Source organism: Thalassophryne amazonica, chromosome 23 (assembly GCF_902500255.1).
Source record: "Thalassophryne amazonica chromosome 23, fThaAma1.1, whole genome shotgun sequence".
NCBI classification, from domain to species: Eukaryota; Metazoa; Chordata; class Actinopteri; order Batrachoidiformes; family Batrachoididae; genus Thalassophryne; species Thalassophryne amazonica.
Window position 1 is genome coordinate 26,537,859 of NC_047125.1, and position 12,187 is coordinate 26,550,045.

Sequence of the window (12,187 nt, forward strand, 5' to 3'; positions counted from 1 at the left end):
AGTAGGGAGATAAACCTGTTTGCACAACCTTTTGTAGGAACAACACAGTGGAATATTAAATTTTTAGGGCCCTGATTCAGGTATTAGTTATAAAGATCAAGAGAGAGGAGATGAGGGGAGGAAGAGAGTTAAAAGAAAGTGGTGTAAAAGTATTGATACAGCACATTTGAGACTGAAATCTGCAGTGCAGGTTGCTGTATGGAGTTGAACTGCCAACACGTAGACCTGGTTGTCTTTCAAGCTACTTCATGTGCATCATCCCAGTTTTGTTGCACTTGTTCAAAGTTCTGTGTTCAGAGGGCTGAGCAGCTCACACCTGATCCATTCCTCTTGGTTTGATTTAGAAGGCCTGCCAGGGCACGATGGATCAGAGCCAACACACTGAGAGACACACACACACACACACACACACACACACACACACACGCACGCAGCGGCAGCGCTGGAACTGATGCAGAACTGCTCGATGCAGCGTCATTTATCAGTGGGAGGGGGGAAGCGATGGAGAGAGAGAGAGAAGCTCCTGCTCCCAGCACGGGGTGTGTCCTTCTGTTGGCAGCTTGACCGTCCCTGTGCCCTCTCCTTTCACCGCCTCCTCCTCCTCTTCTTGCTCCTGGGTGTCTTGTTGCCAGGAGTGAGCCCTTGGGGGCAGCGATGACGCTGGGTTAGGATTTGCATCAAATCCCCGCCGGAGGACCGAGCGTCTGAAAGGAACTGCAGCTTTCATGGTGAGTTAACCTTTCCGCCGTGAGGACAAACAGACAAGCCGAGCTGGCTGTCTCCCCATTTGCCAGTGTCAGGACGCTGGTATTTCACACACTAGAGACGGGGGCAAGAGGATGGCTTGCGTATCACATAATGGCCTCTGTGAGCTCATGCTGTGTGTAGCGGGATCATCGGTGCTGTCCCAGTTTCTTTTTGCCATCTGACCAATGTTGCCTGAAGGTTCTTTTTAGTTTTCACGTGGAAGCAATTACAGCCGCTTACTGCTGTATGAGTTAATTTGAAGATGTCTCACTTCTAATGGACAAGAACTGATTGACTCCAAACCAGCATTTAGTTTAAACTTGATTACCACCTCAAAAACTCGTGTTAGTGTCTGGTTTTGTGTAACTCATCCTCGTTCTGTGTAACTTAACCTGCAACTTTGCTGCACACATGCTTTTGGTGCACCATGACAGCGGTGTGCCATTCCCCCCCCCCCCCCCCCCCCCATAGTTTTTGTGTCATTGAAGCATGCAGGACTGCCTTCCGCCGAAAGCTCACTTGACAGCCGAGTCGATTTAATCTTGTTTCTCTAACGATCAAATCAAATAGACTATATCAGAGCACTGATAGTGCTGCAAAAGACCTAACAACAAAAAATTAAGTTAAAATTCACAAAATCATACTGTTCTTACTGTATCAAATCTTGGATTATGTTTTAAAAGTCTCAACATTATTAACTATTAAGTTTATTTTTCACACCCTGTCCGGAGTGATGTTTTCATCCTTTATTGCATGTATTTACTGGGATATTTAAGAAGAATCATTCCATATTAAATCAAGAGACCACCTCAAATTTGCTTCAATGTTCTTGTAACTAGTGTGCAAATTTGCGTGCTTGTATCCTCTTGGGTTTCTGAGTTGTTGAAGCTTTTCTGAAAGGTTTCTGACCAAACCCCAGCCTCAGATGCTGGGAAATCAAGCCAATGCCTTTTAGGTGCCAAAATGTGCAGTTTCTTGAATGGCTACTTGAGGTTGGCTCTAAATGAGAGCCACTACCCATAGAATCCCATGTTAAAATCCCCAAAGTTGCAGCAGGAATAATCCATCTTATAGTCTGGTACCAGAAACAGGTTTGGTCTCTATAGCTAGTTTCCGCATTCATGTAAACTCATCAATTTAAGATATTTCAAGTTATAAAGTTATGATTAATTGAGGGTGTGGTCGCTTTGATGGACAGCTGTCTACTGGCAAGTGGTCGCTAACTGCTGTGGAGTCAACGAGGCTGTTTTCATTTTACCCCCAAACAGAAACATATACTCTGTCCAATCTGCTCCCATAGATGAGGAAAAACAAGCTGCGTCCTCTTCTGTTTTGTTAGTTTTCAGACATTTTGCCCCATCTGATTGGTTTCCTGAAAAGGAACGACACCATTGCTGCAGCGCCTTTTCAGAGATTTTCCATTTTAAATGCTCAAAAGAGAAGACTGATGAACATTTTTGACTTGTCAGCATCCTATGTGGGACCCTAGAGCAAGAAAAAGGTGCTCTAGCAGATGAAAATTAAAGCCTCGAGGTATATGTTTAGGTTTATGTTGTTCAACTCACCAGCTGCATTGGTAGTTTCCATCAGCTATGTCGTGGTGTCTGACTTTGAACTGTGATCATGATTACTCACCTTTGTTGCCAGATACCCTCATTAAATTTTTGGAAGGGACATAAGTAATAAAAAAAATTAACTTGGGACAATATATTTTTTTTTTAATCATTGTAATTTCGGTGCAGTGCCAACTGCTGAGATTTTGTCTCCAGATGATATCAAGTTTCATAACTTTAATCTTTCCTCCAATGATTTATGTGGCATTGAGTAGCAGTGACCCCTGAACTCAGATTTAGTACTTGACCGGTTATTTTAATGCAAATTTAAAAGTTTTCTGTTCTCTGAGGATTATGAGAAATAAAATGGTTTCTTGATGATTGCGGAGTTGGTGGGCAAGTCGGTTGAATGGCACGTGGCGAGAAGTGACTTATCACATGTCGGCTGTATTGTATTGTCGTGAAACAAATCGGTATTTCTCCTGGCTGGCAAGTTGCTTGACTCAAGTAAACCAACGATATTGACTTTGAGTGTAATTTAGGAGCTGATGGCTCAATGTTAGAGAGGTGGACTTGTGATCAGAGGCTCTGTCAGACAGGAAACTCAACAATGTGCGCTAGTTTTAGTATGTGCATTTCATTACAGTTTATAGCATTATTATATATCAAGACTAAGGTTTTGTGTTTTATGGTTCCATTACCTTCAACTCCCCCCCTTCCACCGTAAGGAGTGGGGGGGCAGGCTGTGGACAACAACACAAAGGACAGATTAATCAGATGTAATTCATTCACAACCACGTTTCTATTTCCACACGCAGAATTTGCTGCCTGTATCTTGGTTTTTGTTGGCTGATCAATATGGATGTCGATGCAGCACAGTGTTGGACTGATTGCTCGCAGCTCTCAGCCTGCATTATTTACCAGGTCAGCACACACACAGGAGGCCATTTTGAACATGTGGTGCAATCTGTGTGCTCATGTTCCACTTGGCCGTTGACAGCAGGATTCCATTTTCCTCTAAAGGTTCCCTGTAACCCAGATTTTAAACTCCAGATTTATCATATTAAATGCACACAAGATGTAAATCTGGCAACAAGCTGTAAGTTCCAAAGACATGTGACTGTCACATCTCCTTCTAAACCTCATAGAGACTCGTGACAAATGAACGAGAGGTTATGAAGGTTGTCAAGAAATCTGGTTTATATCTGTGTGTGTGTTTGCATATAATGCACTGCTGAGTCAGAAGACATTACTTGAACTTGAGTACCATTATTTTTGCCATATAATCATTCTGTTTGTCTTATTTTTGTATTACTAGGATTATGTCAAATCAGATTTTTTTTTTTTTTTTTTCAACTTTAGTGAAAATGTTCTGTATTCTATCCTCTGCAGGCCTCCTGTCTTGGACACCAGCATGGACTCCCAAAATTTCCTGTATTGTCTATTGTGTCGGATGCATGGCCCTAGCAGAGGGTCACTCCTAAGTCTGGTCTGCTTGAGGTTTCTTCCTCAAATCATTAGAGGGAGTTTTTTTTTTCTTACCGCTGTCACCTGTGTTCTTGCTCTAGGGGTTGTAAGGTTAGACCTTACTTGTGTGAAGCATCTTGAGGCAACTTTGTTGTGTTTTGGGGCTATATAAATGAAAATAAGTTGAAATTGAAAATTCTACATATGATTGTACTACTTTTGGGTTGTTGGCATCCAAAGTAAATGTAAGGGCCAAAGGGGTGGCACTTGCAGATGGAGTTCCAAATGAAGGATTGCTGCCAAAATGGAACATTGAAAGCACTGAACACTCTGGAAAGGCATCTAGACTGGCTGGAACACCAGTGGGAGTGTGGCCATTTCGGAGAAGAGTTAATAGATATGGAGTCAACACAAATTCAGAAGATATACCTCGTATAAATGCAAGGAATGGTGCGGTTTTTGTTTGTTTGTTTGATTTTGGCCTGACTACAAAAAGAAGGCTGATGTTCCGGATTGTGTAAACTATCTGGGTCATATAGTAGTGTTCAGAATAATAGTAGTGCTATGTGACTAAAAAGATTAATCCAGGTTTTGAGTATATTTCTTATTGTTACATGGGAAACAAGGTACCAGTAGATTCTCACAAATCCAACAAGACCAAGCATTCATGATATGCGCGCTCTTAAGGCTATGAAATTGGGCTATTAGTAAAAAAAAAAAAAAAAAAAAATAGAAAAGGGGGTGGTCACAATAATAGTAGTGTGGCATTCAGTCAGAGTGCTCGTCAGTTTTGTGGAACAAACAGGTGTGAATCAGGTGTCCCCTATTTAAGGATGAAGCCAGCACCTGTTGAACATGCGTTTCTCTTTGAAAGCCTGAGGAGAATGGGACGTTCAAGACATTGTTCAGAAGAACAGCGTAATTTGATTAAAAAGTTGATTGGAGAGGGGAAAACTTATACGCAGGTGCAAAAAGTTATAGGCTGTTCATCTACAATGATCTTCAGTGCTTTAAAATGGACAAAAAACCAGAGACGTGTGGAAGAAAACGGAAAACAACCATCAAAATGGATAGAAGAATAACCAGAATGGCAAAGGCTCACCCATTGATCAGCTCCAGGATGATCAAAGACAGTCTGGAGTTACCTGTAAGTGCTGTGACAGTTAGAAGATGCCTGTGTGAAGCTAATTTATTTGCAAGAATCCCCCGCAAAGTCCCTCTGTTAAATAAAAGACGTGCAGTAGAGGTTACAATTTGCCAAAGAACACATCAACTGGCCTAAAGAGAAATGGAGGAATATTTTGTGGACTGATGAGAGTAAAATTGTTCTTTTTGGGTCCAAAGGCCGCAGACAGTTTGTGAGACGACCCCCAAACTCTGAATTCATGCCACAGTTCACAGTGAAGACAGTGAAGCATGGTGGTGCAAGCATCATGATATGGGCATGTTTCTCCTACTATGGTGTTGGGCCTATATATCGCATACCAGGTATCATGGATCAGTTTGGATTTGTCAAAATACTTGAAGAGGTCATGTTGCCTTATGCTGAAGAGGACATGCCCTTGAAATGGGTGTTTCAACAAGACAATGACCCCAAGCACACTAGTAAACAAGCAAAATCTTGGTTCCAAACCAACAAAATTAATGCCTTGCAGATGTGAAGAAATAATGAAAAACTGTGGTTATACAACTAAATACTGGTTTAGTGACTCACAGGATTGCTAAAAAGCAGTTTGAACATAATAGTTTTGAGTTTGTAGCGTCAACAGCAGATGCTACTACAACCCCTGGCAAAAATTATGGAATCACCGACCTCGGAGGATGTTCATTCAGTTGTTTAATTTTGTAGAAAAAAGCAGATCAGACATGATACAAAACTAAAGTCATTTCAAATGGCAACTTTCTGGCTTTAAGAATCACTATAAGAAATCAAGAAAAAAAATTGTGGCAGTCAGTAATGGTTGCTTTTTTTAGACCAAGCAGAGGGAAAAAAATATGGACTCACTCAATTCTGAGGAATAAATTATGGAAACACCCTGTAAATTTACATCCCCAAAACTAACACCTGCATCAAATCAGATCTGCTCGTTAGTCTGCATCTAAAAAGGAGTGATCACACCTTGGAGAGTTGTTGCACCAAGTGGACTGACATGAATCATGGCTCCAACACAAGAGATGTCAATTGAAACAAAGGAGAGGATTATCACCCTCTTAAAAGAGGGTAAATCATCACGCAATGTTGCAAAAGATGTTGGTTGTTCACAGTCAGCTGTGTCTAAACTCTGGACCAAATACAAACATGGGAAGGTTGTTAAAGGCAAACATACTGGTAGACCAAGGAAGACATCAAAGCATCAAGACAGAAAACTTTAAAGCAATATGTCTCAAAAATCGAAAATGCACAACAAAACAAATGAGGAACGAATGGGAGGAAACTGGAGTCAACGTCTGTGACCGAACTGTAAGAAACCGCCTAAAGGAAATGGGATTTACATACAGAAAAGCTAAACGAAAGCCATCATTAACACCTAAACAGAAAAAAAAACAAGGTTACAATGGGCTAAGGAAAAGCAATCGTGGACTGTGGATGACTGGATGAAAGTCATATTCAGTGATGAATCTCGAATCTGCATTGGGCAAGGTGATGATGCTGGAACTTTTCTTTGGTGCCATTCCAATGAGATTTATAAAGATGACTGCCTGAAGAGAACATGTAAATTTCCACAGTCATTGATGATATGGGGCTGCATGTCAGGTAAAGGCACTGGGGAGATGGCTGTCATTACATCATCAATAAATGCACACGTTTATGTTGATATTTTGGACACTTTTCTTATCCCATCAATTGAAAGGATGTTTGGAGATGATATCATTTTTCAAGATGATAATGCATCTTGCCATAGAGCAAAAACTATGAAAACATTCCTTGCAAAAAGACACATAGGGTCAATGTCATGGCCTGCAAATAGTCCGGATCTTAATCCAATTGAATCTTTGGTGGACGTTGAAGAAAATGGTCCATGACAAGGCTCCAACCTGCAAAGCTGATCTGGCAACAGTAATCAGAGAAAGTTGGAGCCAGATTGATGAAGAGTACTGTTTGTCACTCATTAAGTCCATGCCTCAGAGACTGCAAGCTGTTATAAAAGCCAGAGGTGGTGCAACAAAATACTAGTGATGTGTTGGAGCGTTCTTTTGTTTTTCATGATTCCATAATTTTTTCCTCAGAATTGAGTGATTCCATATTTTTTTTTTTTCCCTCTGTTTGGTCTAAAAAAAGTAACCGTTACTGACTGCCACAATTTTTTTCCTGATTTCTTATAGTGTTTCTTAAAGCCAGAAAGTTGCCATTTAAAATGACTTTAGTTTTGTGTCATGTCTGTGATCTGCTTTTTTTCTACAAAATTAAACAACTGAACGAACATCCTCCGAGGCCGGTGATTCCATAATTTTTGCCAGGGGTTGTATTATTGTGAACACCCCCTTTTCTACTTTTTCTTTTTACTAATAGCCTAATTTCATAGCCTTAAGAGTGTGCATATCATGAATGCTTGGTCTTGTTGGATTTATGAGAATCTACTGAATCTACTGGTACCTTGTTTCCCATGTAACAATAAGAAATATACTCAAAACCTGGATTAATCTTTTTAGTCACATAGCACTATTATTCTGAACACTACTGTATATGATTAAAATCAAGATCTGGGAAAACATTGTAGTGTGAATGCTGAAGGAAGGTGCCTCCATAGGGGAGGTGTAGTTTCATTTTATTCATATGTAGATGAGTGACTCATGCAGTATTCACATTGAGAAGGCACTTATTAGTCCGCACAGAATGGTGTGCATGTGGAAACTGTTCTGGAGAAGTGTTATAATGGGGTGCTACGCCACGCAGGGTTGGAGAGACATAATTACACGTATGTGTCTGCACCAGGAATCTTAGCTTTTTGAGCTTTTATGATAAAATGTCAGTCCCCTGGCACTTGTTTTTGACATTATGTTGTTCTGTTTAGCTAAAGAAGGAATGGGGGGGGGCACAGAGAACGCAAGATAAAGATGAGAGGATTTTTGCATGTTACCGAAGACTGCCTTTAGAAGTTGACCCGTTTGTGATTAGTTGTAGCCAAACAGCAAATTGGATGCAGATATTTGCAAAAAGTGCAGTTTTGATGGAACTAAGGTGGCTTTTAAGAGAGTGGTGAGACCAGAAATGACGTATGGAGCGAAGACATGGGCAGCGAAGGGAGTGCAGGATATTAGGGCACGTTTGTTGAGCCTCAGAGCTCCACAGAATAATAAATGAGTAACTCGGTGGTACAGCAGGATCAGGAGGGTTCTATTGAATTGTGCACAGGAAGGTAGGTTGGGGTGGTTGAGAAGAGGCTATTAATGCATGGGTGGAAGTGATGAGAGGAGATGTGTAGGGAAAAGAAAGAGGGGGAAGATTGAAGTGGATATGAATGGACAGAATAGAAGAAAAGTTGAAGAAAATTGGACTTGGGGAAGTTGGAAGGAGGTTCAGCTGTATGGAGCGTGTTGATCAGACCCACTGCCTTCACGTAGCTATGGGAGAAGATGAGGTTGAAGAAGGTATAGCTGGACAAATCATTGCTTTTTTTTTTTGTTTTTGTTTTGTAAAGAAAATTTGACACATTAGCCACGCTTGTGAGTCGTGAAGTCAGTGGAGTGAACTACAACAGGAGCTGGTCTCACGCAGCACACCAAGAATCACACCTGCCTAAATAATTCAAATTGGTCCTAATTGTCTTCTCTAGTTTCAAATATCGTTGTCCACCAACTCCTTTTTAATTTGGGAGAAGACCAGAGAGCATGTCGGCGGGACACAGATGTGTTACGCTTGTTGCAGGAATCATTGTTATTGGGGGGACATTTTAGCCAGTACACTGTTCGTATAGTGGGTCTGATTTGAAGTTTTGTGTTGTACTAGGCTTTGCCTTACAAAGGTGATGGAAGAATAAACCGCACACACGATCTGCTCCCATGTATCAGTAGGTATCTCAAACTCCAAGTCCTAATTCTGTGTCGTTTTGAGTTGGGTGGTCTGGATTGGTGGCGGTAAGATGCAGATGATTGAAGTAAACCACCTTTGCCACTTTGCACGATGTGATTTTCTCTTGGTGGATTAGTTGATGGTGCTGGTGGCCCAAATTTGGTGTCCGGAGTCACAGACTCAGTCTGTGTTTTGCCACAGTGTTATTTTGCAGTCAACCGTGAGCCGAATGGCATTTTCCCCCCCCTCCACTGTGCAGCTGCAGAGTGACTGTCGGCCCTGTAAGATGGAACAGAGAGCAGCTTATCCAGCCCCGATTCTCCGTTCTTCTTCTCTGTTCTTCTTTCAGTGTGTGCATGTGAGTGTTGACGATGTGGATCCCTCATTGCTCCAGCAGAGCGGATCTATATATAGCCTGAATGAAACAGACCTTGAGTAACTTTCCAGTGATGTCATATAAAATCCACTTGTAGCTTTTAAGTGAATTGTGATGCTTTAAATGACATTTTTCTAGAAGATTAGTGTTAACTAGAAAAAGCGTAAGATAACACACTCTGACTCGAAATTTGCAGACGTTTGATTTTCATTGTATGTTCTCGGAGTTGAAAGCCGTTCATGTTTCTGTCTCCATTGTATGTTTTTTTTTGTCAGGAATATGAAACAAAGAGTGGCAGAGCTGGACCTGGCAACCCAACGTCTCCCAGGCAGATTGTGAGGAAAAACTTGGATTTTGAGCCCCTTTCCACCACAGCACTTATACTGGAGGACAGACCTGCGTATGTAGTCAAATTCACTCCCAAACACACACACACACACACACACACTCAGGTTAAGTCTGGGAGCATGCACTGGTCCACCACCCAGGTGGACAGCTGGTCCATCCTTACCGTCAATCTGCAGCATCCAGGTGACACGTGGGTGTCCTCCTGGCCTTCTTCAGATGTTTAGCTTCTCAACGTTGAGCCCAGAGAATTGGGCCACATGTCCCAGTTGTTGTAGCTGATATTCCCTCACAAGAGCGTTGGTGACTACTTGGAGAGTACACGCTGGTCTGCAAACCACACACTTCCTGTTTTATATACATCACCTCTGAATGGCTTCAACTGACCTTTTAAATAACAAATGGGCAGTTGGTGCCAATCTTAAAGCCCTGTACTCCAACTTTAAAGGTGTATGCAGTGAAATATATTTTGATACAGATCAGTTGTACAGTATCATAGTAAGCAGCATCAAGACTTTACAGGCACAGGACAAAATACAGCCAGGACAGCAGAACAGTTTTCACTCGATACTCACTTAGCAACTAGGCTGAGGTCAGGGAAGGGCTCTAGCTCACAATGAATAATGCAAGGACATCTCGGAACACACAGCTGCTCACTCGCTTCCTTGTGTGCTACAGAAATTTGCCTGCCAAGCCAGCTGAGGAAGCACAGAAACACAGACAGCAGTATGAAGAGATGGTGTCCCAAGCCAAGAAGAGAGGTAAGGTCTCCAGTCCCCCAAAGAATCACGCAGCCTTACCTTTTTTCTGCCATACCAAACGTTTGATTTGCGGTTTCATTTAACACACTCAACAAATATGTGAACAACTTAGTAATGACAGTTACTGTTGTTGGTATTTGACACGGTTTCATGGGATGGGATGGTCACAAACTGTCTCATTACTTTAATAAGGCTGAGAAAACGATCATGTTCAAGAGTGTCATGAGTGATTAGTTCAATTAAATGAAGTAGCAAGAAATTTAAGCTTAGATTGAACCAGGGTGCTTCCCCTTTCTGTTCTTTAGAGTTGAAGGAGGCTCAGAAGAGAAAGAAGCAACTTGAGGACCGATGTAAGCTTGAGGAGAGCATTGGCACAGCCGCCCAAACCTGGAACCAGGAGATCCTGCCGAACTGGAGTACAATGTAGGAGCTAACTCTAAAAGGCCAACATATGCAAATTATGTCACTGTGATTCTTATTGGAATGGAATGTTATTGGAATTGGAATAAAATCCTTGACAACCCTCTGATTAAAGTTGCCCCACCAGAAAATTGAAAATCTTCTCACCGCCACCATTATCTACCTGATCTGTTCCTGTAGTAGTGGCTCTTTCATAGCTTCCATGATATTGTTTGTGCTGCATCAACTAAGCAGCTTCACACCATTCTGATGTACGTTATTTTATTTTAGTTAGAATAAAATTGCTGTGAACACATTTACAGCATTGATGTATAATTTCCATGAAGTCATCTGTAAATATAAAAATATAATGCAATGCTAAAGTACCCTCAGTCGTATGAGCATTGTTTGTTTAATTATTAAGATCCTATTGTCTTACATACAATTTGTACATGTTCAATAAAGTCCCTCTGTCTATCAATCAAAAACAACATTTAAGAGCAGAAGTTGTGCAAATCAAGGAATATTTGTAGATCACCCTCTGCATTTGCAGGTATTGAGACAAATTTAACTCCATAGGAAGTTAGCTTTGAGTTAGCAGAAGTTAGCACGCATGCAACGTCTGCAAAATGTCTTGGAAATTACTCCAGAAGTGTTACCAGGTTACAAAACAGCATTTTCAGTTTTAGAAATGTTTATTTCTCGCTAGCTTTTACATTATATATGACAATGAAGTTATATTTACACACAAACGAAAGAGTTTTGCAGCTAGCTACCATCCTGTGATGTCACCATGCTAACATCATGAAATGTCTTGTAAATAAGTTCAGAGGTGTTATTAGGTTCCAGAAACAGTGTTTTCAGTTTTAGAAGTGTTTATTTCTCATTAGCCTTTACATAATATATGAGAAACATGTATTTAAACACACAAAAATCAACCACTGACGTCACGGTGCAGCTCTACTCTGATTGATTGGGTGTCACTCAAAAACAAAACTGAAAAGATTGAATCAGATTGTGACTTTTTAACCTCTTAAAATAGGTCAAGGTTAGCCATCTTTGAACTTGTCCACGGTCTGTGTCCCAAGATTGTCCCATGTGAATTTGAAGACTCTGGCAGTAACAGGACTGGACTTATGCTGAGCACAGACAGGTGGATGGACAGACAGATACAAAGCCTTTGCAATACCCGATGGCCATATTTGATGGTCTTGGGTAATGATTGTGATTAAACTGCCTTGTCTGCCAATTAAACCTGAGTCAGTTTAAATGCCAATACTCTACTGTCGCTTTAGGTCACATTCCTTTTTCTGTGAATGTTTACATACAAGGAGAGTTTGTGCTTTGATTACTATCTCACAATCTCCAAAAACCTAAGGTGTCTTGTTTCCACACTGCACGCTACATGATCATAGCTACTGTCTGTATTACCTTCACTTGTGCCTGCGATAACATGAGCAAAATTGATAATTGAAAATAGTTATAGCCATACTGTGAAGGACTGTGAATGTATATTTACATGAAGTAA

The 12,187-nt window shown here is 41.1% G+C and overlaps 1 protein-coding gene across 1 annotated transcript in view; it reads left to right on the plus strand.

Annotated features, from left to right (window-relative positions):
* tbc1d14 (TBC1 domain family, member 14) overlaps nucleotides 1-12,187 on the plus strand; it is a 34,331-nt gene that overhangs the window by 11,013 nt on the left and 11,131 nt on the right. Inside the window, 3 exon segments of the mRNA XM_034164430.1 lie at nucleotides 9,430-9,554; nucleotides 10,178-10,260; nucleotides 10,566-10,683. Of these exon segments, the coding sequence (XP_034020321.1) occupies nucleotides 9,430-9,554; nucleotides 10,178-10,260; nucleotides 10,566-10,683 (326 nt within the window).